Source organism: Pezoporus flaviventris, unplaced genomic scaffold (assembly GCF_033815535.1).
Source record: "Pezoporus flaviventris isolate CSIRO_AGI_PZ_B2104156 unplaced genomic scaffold, CSIRO_AGI_Pfla_v1 ptg000037l, whole genome shotgun sequence".
Classification (NCBI taxonomy): Eukaryota; Metazoa; Chordata; class Aves; order Psittaciformes; family Psittacidae; genus Pezoporus; species Pezoporus flaviventris.
The window spans coordinates 4,432,428-4,457,031 of record NW_026892585.1 but is presented as its reverse complement, the minus strand read 5'-3'; the positions used below and the strand labels follow the sequence as shown (position 1 = coordinate 4,457,031).

Sequence of the window (24,604 nt, the reverse complement as noted above, 5' to 3'; positions counted from 1 at the left end):
GGTTTGAGGCAACTGAAACTCTTTAAGTTTACTGGCTTGTTCTAGTAGTGAATTAGCAAAAACTTCAGTTTTGGCTAGGTAACTGCAGTACTCGTGCAGCTAATATAAATGCTTGTGTTGGATTTCAGCTGTTACTGACTTTTGATCCTATCCTCGTGGAAAAAGTCGCTGTGTTGCTACTTCATGTCATGCAAGATAACCCTCAGTTACCTCGCTTTTATCTGAGCGGGGTATTCTTCTTTATCATGATGTACACGGGTTCCAATGTACTTCCTATTGCAAGGTAAGGAAAAGTAAAACTGCCTCTCGACGGGTCCTTAGAAGGACTGCTGTTCTGAATGCTTCAGGGAGTGTGACTTGCTAGAACCAATATGAGATTGTGAGCAAACACCCTGTAGAGGAGTTCTATCCATATGGTTTAGTCAGCATTAAAAAAGTGAATTGTTTACGACCCTGCCAGGGTGGGAAGGAGAGCATGTCTGGTTATGTAGTTCTAGCAGTACAGCTAGGCAAGGCTTATTGTAGAGCAATGCTTACTAGCACTCAAGAGAAGTAATATATGCTACTGATGTGCTGATGTGGTGGTTGATAGTAAGCAGCTATCAAAAGAGGTGGAAAAATCTAATAGCCTGTTTTAGTATTGAAGCCTGAAGTAGTTAAATCAGTCTGTACTGCCTGCCACAGCCACACTGCACGTGCAGGTGGCTATTGCAGCTCATTCCAGTGCTCTTCCTCTGAAGTCAATAGTTCATAAAAAGCTGTTGTAGAATTCCAGTCAAGTCTCTTCATAAATGCCTTGGGAAATGATTGCATGTTTACATGATGACTGTAGTGCAACAGGGCTGTCAGCAGTTAGTGTGAGATCATCTTGTTCCATCTCTGCAAGGATGATCTAACAGTGCAAGGAGAGGTTGATAGGGAAAGGTTGTGTCTCTGCCGCTTTTTCTTTTGTGTGGAGAAAAGAAGCTTTTGGGAACAGGACTTTCAAACTGAAGTGATGAACATAAGGCAACATCTAAAACATGGGAGTGCTTAACTTGGAGTTCCTATGGGTTTGATGGACTTTGTACAGATATCATGCAGTTGTTGCTGTTACTTTTTTATCTCAAAGTAAATGTCTGAGCCTCGCCAGCTGGACTGTGTTGTTCTCCTTATCTTTGCAGGGTGCCATAAGTATCAAACAGAAAATAACTACTCTTTCTCTTGTAGGTTTTTGAAATACACACATACAAAACAAGCTTTCAAGTCTGAAGAAGTGAGTAGATTGCAGAAACAACTGCCTCTCTTTCCAAATAATCTTGCAGACCACCGGTAGTCCTTTTAACAATACTTGATGCTTGTTCTTTCTTTAAGGTCTCAAGAGTTAGCATTTAAGAGCTAAAAGGGAAACGGGGGAGGAGTGTTTTAGATCTCAAGTTGGTTATCAAGACTGCTTACCTTTGTGATGACAGTGTGATCTCTTCTGTAGACAAAAGGTCAAGATATAGTTCAAAGAAGTATACTTGGACATGTTCTTCCTGAAGCAATGGTGTGTTACTTGGAAAACTATGAACCAGAAAAGTTTTCAGAGATTTTCCTTGGAGAGTTTGACACTCCAGAAGCAATTTGGAGCAATGAAATGAGGTAACTGTTTTCTTTCAGAGAGACCAATCTGAACTGCACCTCATGCTAAAGAGGTCTTAGCTTTGCCATTTCTAAAGAAAGCCAAGAATACCTAGATTCCATGGTTTCATTCCTTCTCCGTGTTTGCCTTCTGCAAGGACAGTGTCCTGCATTGCCCTCTGCTTCTCTCAAAAATAACAGGGTGGAGAGGAGCAGAATTGGCAGTGGAAGGGGGAATCTTTTTCTGAATATCTGTAACTTTTACATCTGCCTCTATTATACTTGATTAAGTTCCTTTCATGAGTGAGACTTCACTAGGTATGTGGACTGTTTTTACGTGTATTGCACTCATTTATTGCCAGCACCTATCTAAGACCTATACCCCTAATATTACAATGTATTTTTAGGGTCTCCCAAAAAGTAAAGAGGTGTTGAGGGAGGGCACAATGTTACTTTACATCATTTTTAATAATCTGATTTTCATGGAATTGAAATGGCTTTATAACAGAATAGGACCAAAGCCTATTCTGAACCCTTCTAAAATGTGGGAAACTACAAAGATCAGTCTTTACAGAAGAAATCATTGCCCACACTTGTACGGTCACTGGAGATTGAAGACTGCTTGGCAAGTGTTAAACCAAAGTCTCTAACTTTTAGGCGTCTTATGATAGAGAAGATTGCGGCTCATCTTGCTGACTTCACTCCTCGTCTTCAGAGCAATACAAGAGCACTCTACCAGTACTGTCCAATCCCAGTTATCAACTATCCACAACTGGAAAATGAGCTCTTCTGTAACATTTATTACCTCAAACATCTCTGTGATACATTCAGGTTTCCAGACTGGCCAATTAAAGATCCAGTAAGTAAAGTATATTAGGATTCATTTTGTTCTTGATCTTTCAAAGCCCTAAAAGTGGAGTTTGTAACAAATTAAGGAGATCAAATGCTAGGTTTGTTGCAAGTAATTGGTAAATCCTGACTTTCAGTTCATAAGCAAATATGTTAAACACTTCTCTATCTTGAAGCAGAATAGACTTCATGCCATATAGCAATTGTGTTAAGTGATCCTCCTTGTGGTAACTACTAAGAAAGCAAAATAAAGCAGCCAAGAAACTTCAGATAGCGTTCCAATGAACCTCAAGTGACTGGTGGGGGGGAGGAATCCTCACTTTTGGGTTCTTATTTGTCCTTGACGTACAAGAAACTGAGCTAACTTGGTATCAGTACATTAACTGAATTGATGAGGTTTTGGGGAAGAAGTTTATGTTCTAAGCAGCTTTACTTATTCATGCAACTTCTATAGTACTGAGATGTGAACTGCATATCATTTAAGGGTTTCTCTCCTAATGTGACTCTTGCATAGACGTTTTGATCTTAAGATATTCTTACTGTGAATAAAATGTAGCACTGCAGTGAAGCAAAGTCTTAATGGCTTTGTGACCTGAGGGCAACCATGGTTATAAAGGTAAAAAGATTAGGACTCATTAATAAAGCAGCACTTTGTTAGTAAAGAAGATGTGCACTTTGTGTCAGTGTAAATAAACCTCTAATAAACTGTACTTATTTAGGTTAAACTCTTGAAAGATACACTAGAAGCTTGGAAAAAGGAGGTAGAAAAGAAGCCACCTACCATGTCAATAGATGATGCTTATGAAGTCCTTAACCTTCCCAAAGGACAAGGCCAGTAAGTTGTTTTCAGCATTTAAAGTTGTATAGCTACATTTACATAAACTCTGTACACAGAACAAACTGATGAGCAAACATCAGAACTTAGCAACCAGTTAGTGGTATTGGTTATGTCTAGCACCTGCTCCTTTCACAGGGGAAGACTGCCTTATCTAAAAAGAATCAAGGCTTGAAAATCCAGCTCCAGCCTTCGAGAGAATACCTGTGAACATTCAGATAAACTGAAACTGGGGCAGGGGGGAAGTATTTTGAGCTCTGCTTCAGAGCATTCACTAAGCTATTTTACAGGACAAGCATTAGACTCAATCATAGTGAGCAAAGAATATGGCAGAACTTGAATACGTTCACAGTGAAACTTGGCTTCGCTAATCATGCTTCTTCACCCTGCCAAATGTTCTCCATTTCTTGGTGACAATATCCTTGGGATTTGTTGCTTCCTATCTTGCCACTGGTTTCTCACTTCAGGCCTCTGGAAGAGGACTGACAGGACTTTGTATTCTTCCTTCCAGAGCAGTGCACTCACTACAAATCATGAACCTCTAAATTTACCATTCCATGTCAGCTGATAAAGCAGGATTTTTCCAACTGGAAGAGCTTTATAGTTTTCACTTACTTGCAGTTACTGTTAGTACTGCTGTCAAAATCCAGGCTTGTTTTTGTGTTTGATTGGGGTTTTTTCGATGTTATTTAATGCAACGGGACTTGTTTTCTTGTAGGCATGATGAAAGCAAGATCAGGAAAGCTTATTTCAGGCTGGCACAAAAATACCACCCAGACAAGAATCCAGAAGGCAGGGTATGTATGACACAAATTGATGGTGTTAATAGACTGGGGGCAAATCAAGCTGGTTTGTGTACTAAGAATTCTGAAATGCCAACTTCCGTTTTCTTTCTCCCTTTTAAAAGCTATACCCTAGATGAGTACTAGAATACAGATTAATACCACAGAGGAGTAATTGAACTGGTGTCAGCCAAGGAATATTAGGATTTCTACAGAAAACTGATGTAATCGGGTCAGACCCACATCTCAAAGCATCTGGTTTAGAGTTACGCAGGACCTAAATAAGCTAATTGCTCCCTTTCAAAGACAGACTGCATCCTCTGCCCATTCTTACAATTGATTAAACTGTACTTACTGCTTTTATCATAGTGGAATTGAATTCATTTTAGTCTCTTGCCTAGGGTGGAGTTTAGGAGACAAAAGAAAACTGATCTCTGCACCAGTGTTGTCTGAAGTATTTACTGAAGTGTAGTAAGGCATCAAAGCTAGTGTTGCAGTTAATAACCTGGAATGCTCTATTTTTACCTGCATCTAAAGGCTTGTAGTAATTTAGGGGGTTCTTGGCAACTGTTAAGACTATTCCTTTTTATTTGCAGGATATGTTTGAGAAAGTAAATAAAGCATACGAGTTTCTGTGCACAAAGTCTGCCAAGGTGATAGATGGGCCAGATCCAGAAAATATAATTTTGATCTTGAAAACTCAAAGCATCCTCTTCAACAGGCATAAGGAAGGTAAGCATACTGCCTCAGGAGAATGTTTGAGGTTCATTTCTTTAGTGGCCGTTGTGGGTAGTTTTAATCTCCTCTCTTCTTGAGTCTGTTTTGTTGATCTGGTTTCTGTCTTGCTGCAGCATTACGTAGCTATGGTAAAGGGCTTCAAAACAGGGGTTTTGCTTCCATGAAGGAAATAGATCTGAAGTAAAATTTACTTCAAAAAAAGCATGAAGTGCGTTCTGAAACACTCTGCTCCAATAGTAATCAGTTTGACTCTTCCTCCTTGTATAACTTAGGTTTACATTCTGTCTGTGCAGAAAAGTCCTCACTCGGTCACCCAGATGGCAGATTCTGGGTATAAATGAGATTACACTCATGTGGCTATGAAAAATGAGACAGTCTTGCAGGAATTGACTACTGTTAGAGCCCTGTGGTGATTGTGCTGCAGCAGTACCTCTTTCACAACCCAGCTAGGAAAGAGGGATAACTGGAGTACCCTAACCCTCTACCTGTAGCTCTAGATAGACTACCTGGCTGGCAGCTGCTGGAGTGTCCAAGTCTTGCAGAGTTGCAGTATTGTGCTGCATAAGTGGTGAGCTAAGACCCTCGTATGCAGTCATAGGTCTGTCAGTTGTGTGGAGGCAGTGACATTGATGTGGACTTGCATAGTTGTTCTTTAGCACCGCTGAACCTTAAAGGAATAAAAACCAGAATCATTTAAAACATGTCAAACTGGAAAGGCCCTTATAGGCTTATTGTTGAACAGTCCTGGCCTCTGACAGAATAAGCTATACTTGTGTTTCTCTGGAGACAGACAAGCATCATTTGAGAGGCTCTGAGCTTGGGGCTTTGCTGAGATGGAGATAAGTCTGTCTAATCTTAAATGAGTTCTTTCAGCTTCTCTCATTGAACAGTCTTACATGACCAAGGAGTTGGGTTATGTGGACTGCTTAGTCATGCTTCAGTTTTCCCAAGTGTTTGCTTTCTTTACCATTCTATAGTCATTCTATATCTGACACATCTGCTGCTGATAATTATGCAGTGGTTTAATTTGCTTTTGTGTAACCTTTGACTTTTTTTTCCTCTTTCAGAGTTAAAACCTTACAAGTATGCAGGCTATCCTATGCTGATAAAGACTATTAACATAGAAACATCAGATGACCTTTTGTTTTCCAAAGAATCTCCTCTGTTGCCCGCTGCTACAGAACTTGCTTTTCATACTGTCAATTGCTCAGCGTTAAATGCAGAGGAACTGAGAAGAGAAAATGGAATTGAGGTAACTGGAAAGAAACTTACTTAAATGAATTCTTTTAGTCTATAACTTCCCACAGTCCTCAATGCGTAAGACATGAGATGCAACTGAAAATCGCTTTTGGTCTTGTCGAGACACTTCTCAGTTCTTACTGTCCCTTTTTCTGGATGCAGTAGGAGAAGCCTCCCTTTCTGGATGTAGGCTTGTCTGTTGAACTGTGGATAACCAAACTACAAGTGATGTTTCTCTGCTTCTGTACAAAACTCTGTGGAGAGCTTCTGCGTTCTGTATGTGAAAGAATAGATGAACAAATCAGTTGAGCAGAAGGGCTTTCCCCACTGCACATAGTACAATCATTTAGGTTGGGAAAGACCTTTAAGATCATCAGGTCCAACCGCTAATATAACTCTGCCAAGTCTCACTAAACCATGTCCCTACAGGTATTTTAAATACCCCAGGGATGGTGACTTAACCACTGCCCTGGGCAGCCTGTTCTAATGCTAGACAAGCCTTTCTGGGAAGGAATTGTTCCTCAGCTCCATCTAAACCTGCCCTGGTGCAGCTTGAGGCCGTTTCCTCTTGTCCTGTCCCTTGTTCCTTGGGAGCAGAGACCGACCCCACCTCACTACAACCTCCTGTCAGGCACTTGTAGGGAGCGATCGGGTCCCCCCTGAGCCTTCTCTTCTCCACACCGAACTCCCCAGGTCCCTCAGCCGTTCCCCATCACACTTGTGCTCCAGGCCCTTCACCAGCTCCATTGCCCTTCTCTGTCCCCCCTCCAGCCCCTCAATGTCTCTCTTGCAGTGAGGGGCCCAGAACTGAACACAGGATTTGAGGTGCAGCCTCACCAGTGCCCAGCACAGGGGCACAATCCCTGCCCTGGCCCTGCTGCCGCACTGGTGCTGATCCAGGCCAGGATGCTGGTGGCTTCTTGGCTGCCTGGGCACAACCTGCTCATGTTCAGCTCCATCAGTCAGCACCCCCAGGGCCTTTTCCATGAGCAGTTTCCAGCCACTCTGCCCCAGGCCTGGAGCATTGCTGGGGTTTGTTATGGCCCAGGTGCAGGACCCGGCACTGGGCCTTGCTGAACCTCATGACTGGCTTCAGCCCATCAGTCCAGCCTGTCCTGATTCCTCTCTAGTGCTTTTCTACCCCTCAGCAGATCTTTACGCCTGCCCAGCTTGGTGTCATCTGCAAACTTCGTGAGGTATGAGCTCACATGTGAGAATGCCACCAACTCTAAAGCACCAAAGGCTAATACCAGCTCTTGCAAGGAATTTTTCCTCTAATAACCATTGGAGCAAGCAGTAGATTTTGTCCAGTGTTTTCCTTCAGCCATTAAAAATGGGTTTACCAGCTAATGTTGTATTTCTGCCAGCCTTTATCAGTTTTTGTTGTGACTGAATTTATGCATCATCCAATCCTCACAGGTATTGCAAGAAGCATTTAATCGTTGTGTAGCAGTCCTGACTCATTCTAGTAAACCAGATGATATGTCTGTGCAGGTAAGTCACAGCAGTTTTCACTGATGGCAATAGCTTCTCCAAGGACAGTTCATATAGAAGCATAGAATCACAGACTGGTTTGGGTTGGAAAGGACCTTAAGATCATCAGGTTTCAACCCCCCTGCTATGGGCAGGGACACCTCACGCTAGATCACGTCACCCAAGGCTCTGTCCAACCTGGCCTTGGACACTGCCAAGGATGGAGCATTTACCACTATAATAATACATGCACATATAATAAAATACGATATTATAGAAGTGTGTATATATATATATAAAAATATAAAATATCAATGTAGTATTAAATACATTAAAAATAGGATTGTAAACATGCGTTTCCCCTCCACTTGGAGCCAATAAAATACTGCTTTTTGTAGGTATGTGGCTATGTTAGTAAGTGTTACAGTGTGGCAGCTCAGTTTGAGGAGTGCAGAGAGAAGATTACAGAAAAGCCTAACATCATTAAGGACCTCTGTAGACTACTGTATTATGGCAAGGTAAGAGCTCCTTTTCTTTGTGTAAATGGGTATTTAGCTGTTAAATGTTACGGGGAATGTTCTGCTTTTAAGGGAGATAGGGCAATTTTAGAGACTGTTTAAATCCTTCTGTAAGATCCCTGCTAATCATTATGGGATAGAGAAGTCTGCTGCTTTGTTCTCAATGCTTATAGTTGAATCCATTTAGTACACTTAAAATACAATCACTGTAAGGATTCAGTTACTTTTGCTCTTTAACTGACATGTCTAGCTCACTGGTTTACTAAATCAGCAGATAAAGAACTAGAGCTAGATGTTATATAAGCAGACTCCTAAATCGTCATACACTGGAAATGGTATACAAGAAGTTTCTCTTCAGAACTCGCCTCATGTTATATAAATGTTGGGATTTGTCTGTATTAAGAAAGGAAAACTTGTCTTTGTGCTTCTCATATGAGGTATGTGAAAACATAAGACTATAGAAAACACAAGACTAAAATCAGACTATAGTATTGACTGTAGATGCTTGTGTGTTCCTTAGTCCCTGCAGAGCAAATGTATTGGCACAAAAACCTCACCTGGGAATCTCTGTCACCTTCTTGAACTGTTTTCCCACCAGTTGTTCAGGGTTCCTTTATAATCATATGAAATATCTATTCAAGTACTATTCCTTTGAAGGATGCTGACTCCTTAGTCATGGTTTGGGCTACTGGACACTGAACTTGACCACAGATGGTGTTCAGTCTACTTCAGATTTCATCTTTGTGCTGTTTAGATAGTATTCTAGAATGAGCAAGTTTTGACTTTAAGTCTTTGGTAATGAAGCCAGCTGGCTTGCTTTGGTCACAGGGACTAAGGCAAGTTTCTTTTCCCTCCCTCAGAATATACCACGAGTAGCTGCTTTGGGAGTAGAGTGTGTGAGCTCCTTTGCCTTAGACTACTGGCTACAAACACACTTATTCCAAGCTGGAGTTCTCTGGTACTTACTGGGTTACCTCTTCAACTACGACTATACACTAGAAGAGAGTGGTATTCAGAAAAGTGAAGATTCAAATCACCAGGTAATGTTAACAAGGTGAATGCTTTCAGGCACCAAGAGTTGTTGCTTGCATCTCCTGGTAACAAACCAAGTGTTCTCAAATACTTGTGAGAGTCCTTGAATTACATGAACAATAACAGAAGAGTTTTGGAAGGAGACCTTTATGTAGCAGTGTAATGCTGGGGTTTGGGGTTTTTTTTGAGTAGCTTATGTTTTGAGTTCAAATGTTAAAGCTGCCAAACCCTGGAGTTTCTGGTAGACTTAATGCAAGAGATTTTTACCTACAAGGAACAGTAAAAAAGTACATTTCTGCAATCAGAAGAAGTAGTTTTGTTTGGTTGGGGGGTTTTTTTTGCCTCTTGAAGCTCAACTGAAGGTGCTCTCTATTGATAACCATGAAGTTATCCGAAATATCTACTTTAGGACTGTATTGTCCCTTTGCCCCACAGCTGTGAAAGTAGCTTCACACTTCATTTCCTTGAATGGTGAGCCTCTATGGCATTTCATCCTCAGCTACTGGATGAGATGAGCTTTGAACAGTGTGGAGTTATTACCTCTTTGTATCACTGTCATAGAAGGCTTGTTATGCTGGTATTTGATTATGCTAGTAAGAACTGTGGACTGGTCAGCAGCTATTACTATGAGCTCTTGTAGTTTTCAGCTCATCTTGGTGCCCCGGTTTTTCTTACTTATCAGTGCTCATGTCAGTTATTATTGCACCCAACACAGTGATTATATGTGCTGTTCTGCAGCACCTAGTGCTTTATTAGACATCAGTACATAATTAGTGGTGCAGGCAAATAGAGGATACCAATTGTTTGCTCTGGTGTAGAAATGTTGGACAACTCTTTCTGGCTATTCTGACGTTTCTCCAGTGAGCTCTAAGGTTTTTTAACTCTGTATTTTTCAGGAGGTAGCAAATAGCCTTGCTAAGCTCAGTCTCCTGGCCCTGAGTCGCCTTGGAGGCTATCTGTCTGAAGAACAAGCTACGCCTGAAAACCCAACGATCAGGAAAAGCTTGGCTGGAATGCTGACACCCTACATTGCAAGGAAGCTCTCTGTGGTCAGTCCTACTGAGGTAAGCATCTGTTGGCCAAAACTTACCTTAGTGATTCATGAAAGGAATACCTGCTCACTTCTAAAACACTCTCTTAGACCAACCAAAACTCTCTTAGACCAACTTGATACAGAGAATAGCGGTGCAATTTGGTTTTCTTTGCATTTGGAGTAACTGCAAGGAAAAGAAGTTGGTTTAGCCTCAAACACAATGGGCAGGAACAGTACCCTGTAGGATAATATTTGCAAAACAAATATGGGAACAAAAGTTAATTGTTCAAGGCTTAAGGATATAATGATGATAGAGAGCAAACACTAAACACAGAATCATAGAATCATAGAATCGTTAGGGTTGGAAAGGACCTTAAGATCATCCAGTTCCAACCCCCCTGCCGTGGGCAGGGACACCTTACGCTAAATCATATCACCCAAGGCCTTGTCCAACCTGGTCTTGAACACTGCCAGGGATGGAGCATTCACAACCTCCCTGGGCAACCCATTCCAGTGCCTCACCACACTCACAGGAAAGAATTTCCTTCTTATATCCAACCTAAACTCCCCCTGTTTAAGTTTTAACCCGTTACCCCTTGTCCTGTCACTACGGTCTCTAATGAAGAATCCCTCTCCAGCATCCCTATAGGCCCCCTTCAGATCTCTCTTCACAAGTGGTACCAAGGAAGTCATCTACAAAGAGATACTTTATAGTTGCTGCTCACTATCAAAAGTAAAAGGGCAGTTGAACTAAGCATGGCTCCAAGCAGCATAAAGAAAAATGAAAATGTACATTGTGCTGTACCAAATAACTTACAAATACTGTTTTTCTAGTATGTGATTAACTAGTATCATGAAACACGCTGATTATTGTGCATAGTGATTGAAAAGTGTTTGTAAATGCATTACATCACATCAGTTCCTTATTTCTTAGACTCTGAAGATGCTTAACAGTAACACAGAGAACCCCTACTTAATCTGGAACAATGGGACAAGAGCTGAACTAGTTGAGTTTTTGGAATCTCAACAAGAAAGCATGATTAAGAAAGTAAGATACTCTGTATTTCAAATCCCACTACTGTCTGTTTAAACCTCTTTCATGTTTTGGTGTGTCCACTTGTAATGCAGTGGTGTAGTTAATACAAGTGTTCGTTGTTGTCTATGCCTAAGTCACTTTCTTCATTTAGGAGTCTTAAAATCTAAGAGTTTGTGTATTTATTTCTTGTAATGTTTCAATGAGAGCTTGTGATTTTGCTAAATCTGTAAGTTTTCTGTTCAGATATTGTCTATTTTGTTATTGAGTTATAACTCAATAAGATTGTTTTCTATCTGAACTTGTGTTGCTTCTCTCTGCTTAAAGGGTGATTGTGACAAGAGCTATGGATCTGACTTTGTCTTCAGTGACCATGCAAAGGAACTTATTGTGGGAGAGATTTTTGTTAGAGTCTACAATGAGGTCCCTACCTTCCAACTAGAGGTGAGATGTAGCTAAAACCTTCCTACTGAAAAAAGTCTTTGGAATGCTACTTCTTCCTCTTCATCTATCTGTCAGTACAAACAGACTGGAGAAAAACAAAGGCTTATGGCAGCTTCCTTCAATGGGATGAGCATGTTATGGAATATCTCTGTTGGAGCAGATAAAATTAAACAAGTCCAAATTTGTCATAAAACGTGCTGCTTTGGGTGTCTTAATGCCTGTTCTCTGACAGCTTGGACTGCAGATACTCGGATTGATTCAGTACTTGCAGGAGGTGGTGATTCTGCCTCATGGCTTTGCTGTCTACATATATATATAGACAAACACACACCTTAAGAGTGCTGTTGAAGTAGCAGCAGCTTTGTAAGGGTGTGTTTAGACTGAAATAGGGTTGATATGCTCCAGATACTATAGTGATCGTAGTAGCAAAGTGTTTCCTGGCTGCTTGTCTGGAAGAAAGGGATTTGTGAAATGTAGGCCAAGTTACTTGGGTGCACTTTCTTCCAGTGTGAACACTGTTGCATCACACAGCTAAAAATGCTCTCATCTCTAATTTAAAGCTTCCTAAAGCATTTGCTGCAAGCCTCTTGGATTACATAGGCTCACAAGCACAGTACCTTCATACGCTAATGGCAATAACCCAGACGGGGAAAGTCGAGTCCAATCAACATGGAGATCGGTTACGGAGAGTTGAGATGGCCCTGGAGGCTCTGAGAAACGTGATAAAACACAACCCAGGTAGGCTTAAAACTGAACTTCCCTGGTAGCTTTCTTGTGGACAACCTTCAAAATGCAGAGCTCTGTAGTCTTTATCTTCCAGCCAGAAGCAAGCTTGTTTTGCTGGCTGACAGACTAGCACTTTGATAAGCCATACAGGCTTTTCCTCTCTGCCCAGAGAACACTATCAGTAGATGGGTTAGTTTTGTGTGAAATCCAAGCCTTATCTGTTTTCTTTTCTGAAACACTGGGGTTTAATTCTAGCCTGCTTTTGCCAGGAAGACTTACACCTTTTGGATACAACTTTTTGTAGTCCTTCGAAGAATCTTTAGCTGATTTTTAAACTTCCTTGCTTCAGGAAGAACCTCCTTGAGCTGAGTACTGCCTACTGGTAAAACCTAAAAACGTGTCAGGGCTTTATGAAAGCAGGAAAAGATGTTCTTGAGAGTAGGCAGCTAATACCAGCGAAGGTTAATGAACAGGTATCAATGTACAGACTTAAAGCCTGAGACACGATTAGGGTGTTTTCCTACTGTACTATGTTAGTTCTAAAAGCAAATCATGTTACTATCATGGCTTCTAATAATGGCTGGCTAAGTTGTTCTCTGAATGGATTCTCTGTATTTGGTAATTATAAGCCTGAAGGCAGCAGATAGCAACCCTGCTCTGAGCTGGGAAAATCAGAAAGGGAGGTGTATTTGAACACAAGAAGTACTGATGATTGATGATAACTTGTAAGAATGCAAGTAACTAGGGAGTCTGAGAACTAGCTTTAAAGGGAGGAAGTATCCTCTGCTTTTGAAACACTGTTGAAGTGTGACCTTGTAGAAGCTGCATTAATAGACAGTGTCAGCATTTAGATCTTCTAACTACTGTGGCAGACTATATACACACGTGCATTCTTTAACACCTCTGTAAAGTGAAATGTGGTCTTGGGACAGCCTTCAGTAAATGCCTTGGCTAACATGAGGAGAATAACTTCCTTGGTCTCTTGCAGGTTCTGAGTGTGAATGCATAGGTCACTTTAAGTTGATATTCTCCCTTCTGCGTGTTCATGGAGCTGGCCAGGTGCAGCAGTTGGCTCTGGAGGTAAAAACCCAAACCAACCAACCAGACAAACAACCACAAATCCCCTTGTCTGGATGCTGTACAGAATCAGCATAAACAAAACTGACTGGGTAACTGTTAGTTACCTAAAAAGGATCAAGATTGGGGTTCCAAGGTGTCAGTTCCTCCTTGGAGGAATAAGTGACAGTTTCTTGCCTCTGTCCTTGCTCCCATCTGAGGTGAGAAGACAATTTGGTGATGGGAATAAGCATTATAGATACTAGCTGTGTTGGCCAGGGAGGTGATTGGTTTCCTACACTGCATTTTCTGGGCAGTGTCTTAACAGCTGGAGTATAATCAAGTGCTGTTTGTGGTCTTTTACAGGTGGTGAACATAGTGACAAGTAACCAAGAATGTGTTAACAACATTGCTGAGGCAATGGTTCTTGCGAACTTACTGGCACTCCTGCATTCCTTACCTTCAAGTATGTACTATAGAATCCTTAAGTGTTGCAAGGCAAAGAGTTTCCAACTCAAATCAGTTAGAATGCAGCTGGTTGAGCTTACTACTGAGATTTAGGCTAAAACAGCATTTCAGTAACCTGTTTGTTGTCTTAAATGCGTGAGCTGAAGCATATGCATTGCAAGTGTTTGAAGTGTGTGGTATTTACTGACTAAGGAACTGAGGTATCCCAATTGAGGTAGATTAAGAGTTGTGCCACTCTAGAATGTACAACAGGACATTCCTTAACTGAGTTTAACCAGAAATCTCTAAGCTTGAAATTATCACAAGCTTAACTGCGGTTTCGATACAGCTTTCTGTTAAGATTCGTTCAGTTCCTCTTTGTGCCATAAAGACTATTAACTAATCAAAGTTCTTGATGCTTTTGGTTTTGACAGGTCGGCAGCTCGTCCTTGAGACTTTGTATGCTTTGACATCTAGCACAAAAATAATCAAAGAGGCCATGGCAAAAGGTACAGTGCTCACTGAAAGCAAATGGTTCTGCAGCACAGGACTTAAAGTAAATACAGCGGTCAAATCCTCCTCTTCCCTTTAGAACAATCAATGTGGAATTGGTGAATACATACTACTTGTGACCAGCAGAAAACTTGACTGTTTTCCCATCTCTTTGTACAGGTGCTTTAATCTACTTACTAGATATGTTTTGCAACTCAACTCACCCGCAGGTTCGAGCCCAAACAGCAGAGCTCTTTGCCAAAATGACTGCAGATAAACTGGTGGGTCCAAAGGTAAGGATCTTAAGAGGTCTGTTGGAACTCTTGTCCTGATATTACCTGCCTTGCTGTAAAGACAGAACGAAAGAGTAAAACCTGTTCTGTGACTGAAACATTCATGTGAAGAGCAATGTGGCTTTTTCAGAAGGGTGAGCAGACTTCTAGCAGCAGTTGTATTTACTGTACTTGCTCTACGCAGCTTGGTTTTTAGTTGTAATGACTTTAGGTCCCCAGATTTGAGACCCGTCACCAGTGTGAGGCTAGCGCTATTTAAAACGATAGCACTGTTGTTTGGTGCCGTTGTGTTCTAGCAGTTGGCATGACAGTACTACAGATACTTGGACCTCCTGGAGTTCTCTGTTCTGTCAGTTAGTGTGTCTCACAGTGTACGAAATGTCAATTCTGTTCATCACTTCTAGGTTAGAATTACACTGATGAAGTTTTTACCTGGAGTCTTCATGGATGCCATGAGAGACAACCCTGAAGCTGCCGTTCATATCTTTGAGGGAACTCATGAAAATCCCGAGTTAATCTGGAACGACAACTCCAGGGAGAAAGTATCAACAACAGTTCGAGAAATGATGCTTGAGTATGTGGAGACCTACTAACTCTTTCCTTAACTGAGGCTCTTTTGGTGGCAGTAAACCAGAGTTGCTATAGAACTGTCAGACAGTTCTGCCTGTAAAAGGCAGACTTCAGTGAGAAGGAACTTGTTCACTGTATATTGTAGCTGTTACTCAGTGATGCAAAGTGCAGCTTATGCACAGTCCAGGTGTTTGCTCACTGCTGTAAGATTTGGAAGGGGGATTACAGTGAGGAGAAAACGGGGTCAAAAAGTGGAACTCCTTCACAACAAGGGGGGCAGACTGAGGTGTCAAGCAGGAAAAACTGCTTCTTTCACTGCTTGTTTAAATGTACTTTCTTTTTGAAGGCACTTTAAACTTCAGAGGGACAACCCTGACACTAACTGGAAGGTAAGAGGACACCGTTTCTGCTTTGAGTGCATCCAGGGAGACTTTAAGCCAGCTGATAGTATCTGCATGTATGTAACTCTCTGGCAGGCTTTTGTCTTAAAGTACCAACAGGAACTTAACTTCTGTGCTAACATAACTGTTTTAATGTTGAATTGATGCTTTCGTTGTTTCTGGTACCATGAAATCAGACACTGCATTGGCAGTGGTTTTGCCAGTAATAGCCTGAATTTTCTGACAGTTCAGGTCATTCTAAAACTCACCAAAAGTCAGCAGCAAAGGAGAATATGGATTTGTTGGGTAAAGTCCTGTCACTGGTTATATTGCTGCAGTAAACTTGCTCTTGGTGAATGTTCAGGAGGCCACTGAGTCTCCAAAATCACTGTCCGTTCTATCATGTTGGGTACATCAGTGAGATGTTTCAGTCTGTAGTTATTTCCCAGGGTCTGTGAAAGGCCTGGTATGACTTCCTGCCAACAGTTCAACATGAAAACAACTGAACACATGCAAGGATGGCTGTTTAGATGCAGGTGGAAACTGGAAGCTTTGATAGTTGATGGTGAGAAGCCATCCCTTGAGGTGTACAAGGAAGAAGGGAAAGGGCTGTTTTATCAGTCTTGTTGCTGGTGTTTCTCTTGAACTAGGATAGATGTAGATTCAGTTACCTGCGTTCTTTGAAAGCTCCACTGTAGCAGTACTGCCTGCACTGTTCTCTTGCTTCTTTACCTAGTGCTCCTTCAAGATGAAGTGTTCCTTGGTTTTGAAGAATACATTTAGTTCAGTGGCCCTCACCCCCAGAGCCGTGATGTTAAAGGAACAATGTCAGCTCTCACAAATGCCCTTGCCAATAACTCTGCTTTCCAATCAACAGCTTCCTGAAGACTTTGCTGTGGTGTATGGTGAGGCAGAAGGTGAACTTTCAGTGGGGGGAGTCTTCCTAAGGATTTTTATTGCCCAGCCGGCCTGGGTTTTGCGGAAACCAAGAGAATTTCTCATTGCACTGTTGGAAAAGTTTACTGAACTGCTGGAGAAGAATAACCCCCATGTAAGATGGATTTTCTGATTCTGCTCTTTGGATTTCTTTAGCAGTTTTAAGCTTTTAGTCTTTTAGTATCTGAGTAACTTGGATTCTTGCACTTTCTTACATGATGCTTTTTGGTCTCTTTTCTGGCTCTCTATAAAAGCATGTAGATGTATTTAGGTGACTTCTGAGCATGAGTCAGTGCATTTAAAGTCCCTGAAGGCATAGAACTAGCTTCAGTAGGTCTTAGAGGCTTATTCTGTGATAAAGATGAGGCTTAACTAATAAAGTGTCTTAAATTATCCCATGACTCACCAACCTAAGCAAATAGCACTTGTTCTATCCTGCTTGGAAGTTTTCAACTCTTGACACTTCTCGTGTCCTTCTGCAACACTGGTTTCCCATTCTGGTGTAAACTGTGACCTACACCAGACTGACATCTAACAGTCAGTGGAATGCAGTAGAACGAACGTGTTACAGTTTGAATAAGAACAATGTTCAAGTCTAACTTAATGATATTACTAAAAAATGTGTTTTAAATGCTGTCCAGATGTATCCTTAGTATCGCAGGGAGGGAGTGAACTTGCACATTGAATGTAATGGTCATCTTTGGATGTGGCAGCACTTTGTATAGGCATGCAGAATACAGCAAGCGAAGCCTTTAAGGATTCAGGTGGTCAGCCTAAACATCCGCTTCCAGCAAGCACGTTGGCGTGTGTGCTGCTGTGCACACAGAGGCTGCAGCTGGACACTGGCTTCTCTAGCCACTGGAGATAGTGCTTAGGATTTGTTTGTGATGTGTGTTCATGAAACTAGTGAATGTCTGTCACTACTGGAGCTGATCGTGTTCTGAACTTCTTGTTTTAGCGATTTCAGAGTAAAGTGATGTGATAAAAGCATCAGAGGAAAACAAATGTGTGATGCAGAGCAAGTGAGGAGCATTGCTGTGATGGTGTGATACGTGAGGCTTTGCTGAGTTACACTTTGTGCTTGTCTTCTGCAGGGGGAAACTTTAGAAACCATTACCACAGCAACTGTGTGCCTGTTCAGTGCCCAGCCTCAGCTGGCTGATCAAGTTCCTCCACTTGGTCATCTTCACAAGATAATCCAAGCTATGAATCACAAGAACAACGCCATTCCTAAAAGTGCCATTCGTGTGGTGCACATACTGTCTGACAATGAGGTGAGGAATCCTCTGAGTGCTCAAGGGGAGAGAAAAGCATCACTGGAGTTATTGCTATTGTTTAGCACTGTTCCTAGAAGGGCCTTACTGTAATGATAAATACTGTGCCAGATGAGCAGGGACTTGCAGCTAATTGATGGGGAGTTGATAAATTAAATACACTGAGAAACTGATGGCCTTGGCTGCCCCTATCTGCCATACTCATCAAGCTTACTCTGGATGTTTCTGTCTCTCTGTAGCTTTGTGTTCGAGCAATGGCATCACTAGAGACCATCAGCCCTCTCATGAATGGGATGAAAAAGAGATCAGATATAGTTGGTGTAGCCTGTGAAGCACTTAATCGAATGTTTCAGAAGGAACAAAATGACTTGGTGGCCCAAGTAAGTAGTACATTGTCAGACTGTAAAATATGTGGTTACATTTGGGTATCTAAACTGTTCATAAGAACAGGACGACTGTTCAACTTCAGTATGCAGGAGGCTTCCCAGAAGCCATCTATCTAGCGTGCTTTTCATGTTGGAGAAGTTGGAAGTCAGTCCTCTCTCCAAAATGCAGACCTGTTCAAGGTCTTACCCTAGCAGTGAACCTTACTGCGTAAGAATAGTGTTGGCTTGTGTCTGCTGAGAAAGCAGAACAGAGGAATGCCAACTAATTCAACTGAGCTTAGAGCTAGACATAGAACTGCTGGACAGTACCTCTGCTTTCTCCTGTACATACTTAGTAATAGCTCTTGGCACTCGTGGTTCACACTAACACAGTAATGTAAAACCTCTGTATGGAACTTCCTAGCCTATGTTAAGACAACTCCTTTGGGTATGTGTGCAGGCTCTGAAGGCAGATTTGGTCCCCTACCTTCTAAAGCTGCTTGAAGGGGTTGGTCTCGAGAACCTGGAAAGCCCAGCTGCAACAAAAGCTCAGATTGTTAAAACTCTGAAGTCCATGTCTCGCAGCCTGCAGTATGGAGAGCAGGTGAGTACTGACCAGTCCTTCCCTGGGCATCAAACTCAGCATCTCTTGTTTCATCATCTGTCTCTCATGTGCATCATTCCACCTAAAACATTAACGTCATGAAACTACGGAATCATTATGGGTTGGAAGGTCTCCATCTCTGGTGAAGAAGTCATTGGTTTGATTCCTGTGAGGATTGCCAATAAAAGACAAATCCCAAGCAACTGCAGCAGTGTTAGGGATTTATACTGAAGCAAGTAAAATCTGTCCCAGTAACTGTGCTAGTTCTTGGTGCCTTTCTCTTACCCTTGTGTTGAAAGCTTTATCAGTAGAAGGGAAAGTGGGGATGGGTTTTTCCTCCAGGCTGTCCCTATCTTGCTGTAGTACAGGAAACATCTTGTTGTAGGTCAGCTCTAGATTCATGGCGAGTGGCTGCTTGCAGGGTTTGCTTTTCCTTGTCACCTGAACTGGGGAATGGGGAAGAAAGTCAAGCAACTAAATGACTTCACATAATGCAGGAGGCTCATGAAGTTCAGCTGCACAATTCACAGGGAAAAAACAGTTGATACAGTCTCCTTGGAACTGTGAGGTTCCACACTGTAGCCTGAACTATTGCTGTGCAATACCTGTGCAATGGTTTGGTTCTAGAGAATGGGTTTGTTCCCCTGGAACGTTACAAATGTCACTTGCTCATCTTGCTAATCTCTTCAACAACTGTAGGTAAATGAAATCCTGTCTCGTTCTTCTGTGTGGAGTGCCTTCAAGGATCAGAAACATGACTTGTTCATTTCTGAGACACAAACAGCAGGATACCTCACAGGTTAGTAACCCTTTCCTATTTATGTCCTGCATCCTATTGAACTGTTACTTGTCACTGATTCTGGACATACAGCTTATCCTCAGGTTCTAGAGCCATCGTGTGGCCTGAACACAGTGCTGTAAAAGTACAGTAAGTTCTTAAAACACTCATCAAAAGCCAGACTTTTGTGGTTGAGAATCTATTTTCTGCAGTGTCTTCGCTGTACCTATGTATCAGTGCAGTGGAGTCTGGACACTGGCAAGTCTTGCCACTACCCTGTAGTGATAAAGCAGAGGTGTGATCAGAACTAATGGATGACAGTATCTTTCCAGGCTTTCTCAGGATCAGTCTGAGTTGCAGAGCATGACGTTTTCCAAGGTTTTGGGGAGGAGTGAACTTTGCTCAGAATCACTGAGACTGTTTGAACTGTGCCACATGAATCAGGGTGTGTTAGTGGTAGGTCTGGAGCAGCGTGAAAGTGAACAGCTCAGGTGTGAGCCCATGTTCCAGTCAGACTCGGAGCACTGGCAGGGCCCCTCTGCTGGGGACAGCCTCGTACCTGTACACAGAGCTTGTGGCCTGAATGCATCTGTGGTGCACCCTGGAGTGCCCTGCTGGTGCCACCAAGCCTGTGATGGCACCACCAAGCCTGAGCTGTCACCTCAGTCCTACTGCATCCTGAACAGTGCAGAAGAGCATTGTAGCTGTGCGATGTACTGTGAACCCACAAAGGATAGCAACTGCTGTGAACGTCCTTGCTGGGACTTGCACTGGGGGGACATAATCCTGGGACAGTAAAGTCATAACAAATCAAATTCTGGTTCTCCCTTCATTCACACGCAGCACTTGACAGACACATCTTTGACTGTATTCTGCTGTATCACAGTCCAGAACTTTGCTGTCACAGAGTTGTTGCTGTATCTGAAAATACTTTGTGTAACAACATCATAGCAAGCTTTGTCTAAAGCCGTGCATGGTACAAATGTCTGACTCCTCAGTAGCTATCAGCTGATGCTCAGTCTTACAAGTCTAGGCTCCCAGGTGAGGTTTTCAAGGCCTTTGTGACAGTATGAACACTCCCGTGTGCCACATGCTACAACCCAGTGTAGGAATCGTGGTAAAGCTTTTGAGTGTGACTGAATTAACAAGGTACGCATCAGATGGCCACAGAGACAGGGAAGGTTTTCTGGCGTGTGTCTTGAGAAAACGAAGCAAGAACCTTTCAAGTCAGGCTTTAGATGTTCTGGAAGTGATGGTTAGTATTTTGAGAGCAGGTATATGGCAAGACTTTCCACACAGGAAAGACTCAGCACTTCAGCTCTGACCAGGAGTTTTGTGTTTATTGTACCGTTTAATGCTGCTTTGACAAAGACCACTTGATTCACTTGGAGCTGAATTTCATGGGTATCTCATAAATACTGTAATGAGAAATGTAATGAAGTACATGCTGGTGGATTACTGGCCAAGAACTGAAACTCTACCAGGCATTGTCAGGCTTGAGACTGGGGGTAATACAGCTGTCCAGTTCCTTAAGGCCTCTGCTGCATTTCAATTGCTTAATGTTTAAGTGCTTGCAAATGTAGAATGAAGATGCTGTAGAAATGCCAAGTATAGATGGAAACTAAACTATAAGCTGTATTTGATGGAAACCAAACTACAAGCTTTATTTTTAACCTGCTTTATCTTATATTCTGCCTTATGTCTTGCTTCAAGTTGCTTTGCTATTTGCACTTCCCTTGAAACTTCCCTTGCTTGTTTCTCTTCCCTCAGGTGTCTCTTCTCCTTCCCTTCTAACTGGCAGCAGTCCCCTTCACCTGAGAAGTGGGCTTTAGATCTGCTCTGCCAGGCAGCTTGCTCACTTCTGTGTAGCTCTCTAAAGCAGGTAGATACCATCTTGCAAACACACTTGCTGCACTCGGTGCACTCCAAGTTGTAGATGCATGTCAGAACTGTAACAAACGTGTGGGCCTGAACTGCAGAGCACTGATAAACATGCCACCTTCAACACACAGGAGCATAAAACTAACAACTGCAGTGGCTGATACTCACTGGTACTACTAAACTTGTGAAGTGCATTAGGAATCCTGTGGTGGAAAAGCTTGAGAGACAAAAGAACTAGCGGAATGTTTGCAGCAGGACATGTAGAAGTGGGACTGGCCCTGGGCAGATGCTGTTGCTGGGCTGGCAAAGAGAAGCCTGTTCTGAAGCCAGACAGCTTTTGTTACCACAGACACTGTTTTGCTTTGCTCTCTTGCTTGCAGGACAAGTGGAGGACTGTTGGCAAGAAGACAAACACCACTCATGTGATGGCTCCAGGCTGTGGTGTGAGGAGGGAGGCTTGGGCATGAAGGGGTAGCAAATCTGGGGGAACTCAGTGAGGGTGACTTAAGGGGGGAACATTAAGGATGCAGCAGAACTTACCCTGCTGAAGATCAGCAGTGGGTTGAAGGTCTAACACCAAGTTGATCACTGTATCGATGCAGGAGCGTGTTGTGGGTTGGCAGTTTATTACAGTCGTTAATCTGGTAAGAGCTGCTGTTGGAACGCCTCCTGCTGCAGCAGCAGTTCTGGTTGTGTTTGGAAGTCTCTATACAAGTACATTTTAAACTCTTAAGCTTCAATGGAGACGGGCTTTGTCTGCAGTGCAAAACTGCCCACCCCTCCAGTTACTGACATCGAGATGTATTGACGGTGAGGAGTTATCTCTGATGCAGTTTGTGTATCCCAAGAATGCTGTTCCTCTTCCTAGGCAGAGGCACTAAGAGCTGCCTAAAGCACAAGGCAGCTCTCTGCACTTCCTTTAACTACACACTGGGACCCCCTGCAGTGCTGAAGCAGTGGTGGGATGCTCACCCAAACTCACCTCGCTCCTGCAGTGGATCCCCCCATTAGTAAAGGCTGGGCACCCCCTCCTCAGTGCCACATCCACGGTGCAGGTGGGATGGAGAGTGGTTGGGGTTCCTCTGGAACTCATTTGGCACATTAGAATAAAAAATGCTGAGCAAGTCTGAGAACGGCCTCCACAAGCTACTCTACTTGGTGGGCTGAGTTAGCTGGAATTCCTGCTATTCCCAGATTCCAAAGAATCTAAATGGAAACTCTGACATGTTCTTGTTTAGGTGTCTGGTTGATTTAAATGATGTGTTTGAGTGGTACCAGAGGGGATAAAGCTGCTCAGTTGCTCTTTGGGTTCAAGGTTCCTCACCAGCACTGTGTTTTCCTCCCAAAAGGCCCTGGAGTCGCTGGTTACCTCACTGCAGGGACGACAGCATCTGTAATGCCCCACGTACCACCCCCGGTAGACAACGAAGTGGGAGATGGCAGCTAAGGACTGCAGACCTGTGTGAAAGAGGCAAAGGCAGCGTGGCCAGTGATGAGGAACAGCACTTTCCTCCAACGCTCTGAAGTGAACTTACTGCCTTTTCCAAGTGTTTATGACAGTGTTATTCCTTTTTCTAAGACTTGTTTGGTTCTTCTTTTTTTAGGGAAAAGTCAGTGATTCTGTCACACTGTACCACAAGGAAGCACTCTGTGGATCAGCTGAAATGGGTACACAAGAAGTTTTTTTTCTTGTTGTACGTAAGCACATTTTGTTCCTTTCTATTTGTTTACAAGACTGTGAATCAAACTTTCCTAGTTTTTATATTTTATGAATTAGCACGACTGGAGTTGAGCTACAGTCTAGAGGAATTGGGCTAAAATCACTTTGACCTCACCCACCCCCACTAAAAGGGCATCCCCCCCTCTTCCCAGTCTGACATGATCACTCCCATTGAACATGACTTGCAAAGGGTTTGTCCCTGCACCGGTTCACTGATGTCCTTAATCATTAACATTCTCCTCTTCCTGAGATCAGACACCATTAGACATTCGTATGTATAACTGGCTTGACCAAATTGACAGAGCTTCAGCAAAAAAACAACCTTAAAGTTGACGTTATGTAAGAAATTAGTGTAATTGTGAAATGTTCTATACATTATCCAGTATATAAAAACTTTCTATATTGAGTGTACATTATACAGATCATTCATATGTACAGAAAATTTTAAAATAAAGGGAATTAAGAGCCTTGTTAATGAGAGAAAAGGTGGTGGCCTTATGAAGCTGTTCTTTGAAGGTGTGAGAAACAAGAGCGATCAGAGCCTTGAACTTGAGTACAGCTAAACAGGGCTCCTGGCCATTACCCAGCTTGCAATAAACTACCTGGGGTGGAACTGTTGAGTTAAAACTGCTTTGCCTACACTAAAGGGATAAAGAAGGCTTTGGGTCAGAGCAAAGAAGAAACTTTAGGGCTGTTAGAAAATAGATTTAGTGTTAGAAAACTCAGCCACACTCTGGTATTTACAAGGCACTCTGCAAGGTTTTAAAAGCAAGCCCCTGATTAAAGTGTAAAATGCAAGTAAAGAGTGAGAGAATGTGTATTGTTTCAAGGCATCCCTGCCCATGGCAGGGGGTATGGACTGGATGTTCTTAAGGTCCTTTCCAACCCAATCCATTCTATGATTCTATAAGGTGGTTGTATTCAGTTTTACCTTAAACAACACTACTGCACTGAACAACATCCTTCCAGAGTCCTTCCTGCCTGCAAGGTGCTTTGTGCTGACGTTAGATTTTTGCTGTTAGCTTCTTGGACTGCTCAAGCAGTTCCCACCTTGCGATGGTCGAGAGATGAACCTCGTCGGGCCCGTCTGCCAGGCGCAAGGTCCGGATGTAGGCAAACCTGTGGGGAGAGCTGGGTTAGGGGGAGCAGGAGCACTCGGCACTGTTTGCTCCAGCCAGCCTTGTGACAATAACCTCTTTGAAAAGGTCATCACGCAGGAGATACTGCAGCAGAATCTTCCTGGCAGGCCTGAGGTACATGGGATGGAAAAGGGAAAGTTTGCTTTTCCTCAAAGCTTTAGGAACAGGCCCTCTGTGCTGCTATGAACTATTTTAGGTAAGGTAAAGCACTGCAATTGCAGTGGAATTGAATTGTAAAACCAAATGGTTTGAGCTTTTTCTAGCTTAAAGGCGTAAAGACCATTATTTCAGGCTATCTGAGGTGAAATGGGTTATAAAATGATTTTAAAAGGAATGCTCAGAAGCTACAGCTGAGGCTCTCTTTA

The 24,604-nt window shown here is 42.6% G+C and overlaps 2 protein-coding genes across 5 annotated transcripts in view; one reads left to right on the top strand and one right to left on the bottom strand.

Moving 5' to 3' along the window:
• The window catches only part of DNAJC13 (DnaJ heat shock protein family (Hsp40) member C13), a 55,091-nt gene extending 31,504 nt beyond the window's left edge, over positions 1-23,587 (top strand). For 3 of the 4 annotated variants that reach the window (XM_061464548.1, XM_061464546.1, XM_061464547.1), the window contains 27 exons: positions 129-283; positions 1,210-1,255; positions 1,469-1,623; positions 2,260-2,461; positions 3,171-3,286; positions 4,005-4,083; positions 4,665-4,800; positions 5,874-6,058; positions 7,465-7,539; positions 7,917-8,036; positions 8,897-9,076; positions 9,965-10,132; positions 11,036-11,149; positions 11,462-11,578; positions 12,139-12,316; positions 13,293-13,384; positions 13,727-13,826; positions 14,242-14,316; positions 14,480-14,592; positions 14,997-15,166; positions 15,509-15,551; positions 16,420-16,593; positions 17,573-17,752; positions 17,992-18,132; positions 18,578-18,721; positions 19,421-19,520; positions 22,730-23,587. In XM_061464548.1, the coding sequence (XP_061320532.1) occupies positions 129-283; positions 1,210-1,255; positions 1,469-1,623; positions 2,260-2,461; positions 3,171-3,286; positions 4,005-4,083; positions 4,665-4,800; positions 5,874-6,058; positions 7,465-7,539; positions 7,917-8,036; positions 8,897-9,076; positions 9,965-10,132; positions 11,036-11,149; positions 11,462-11,578; positions 12,139-12,316; positions 13,293-13,384; positions 13,727-13,826; positions 14,242-14,316; positions 14,480-14,592; positions 14,997-15,166; positions 15,509-15,551; positions 16,420-16,593; positions 17,573-17,752; positions 17,992-18,132; positions 18,578-18,721; positions 19,421-19,520; positions 22,730-22,827 (3,456 nt within the window). In that variant the 3' untranslated portion in view covers positions 22,828-23,587. Of the gene's footprint in view, positions 1-128; positions 284-1,209; positions 1,256-1,468; positions 1,624-2,259; positions 2,462-3,170; positions 3,287-4,004; positions 4,084-4,664; positions 4,801-5,873; positions 6,059-7,464; positions 7,540-7,916; positions 8,037-8,896; positions 9,077-9,964; positions 10,133-11,035; positions 11,150-11,461; positions 11,579-12,138; positions 12,317-13,292; positions 13,385-13,726; positions 13,827-14,241; positions 14,317-14,479; positions 14,593-14,996; positions 15,167-15,508; positions 15,552-16,419; positions 16,594-17,572; positions 17,753-17,991; positions 18,133-18,577; positions 18,722-19,420; positions 19,521-21,269; positions 21,382-22,729 lie in introns of all 4 variants that reach the window. The other variant, XR_009745340.1, reaches the window with a different exon arrangement.
• Positions 23,430-24,604, bottom strand: part of ACAD11 (acyl-CoA dehydrogenase family member 11) — a 32,086-nt gene continuing 30,911 nt past the window's right edge. The window contains exon 20 of the mRNA XM_061464553.1: positions 23,430-24,219. Coding sequence (XP_061320537.1) covers positions 24,105-24,219 — 115 coding nt within the window. The 3' untranslated portion in view covers positions 23,430-24,104. The remainder of the gene's footprint in view (positions 24,220-24,604) is intronic.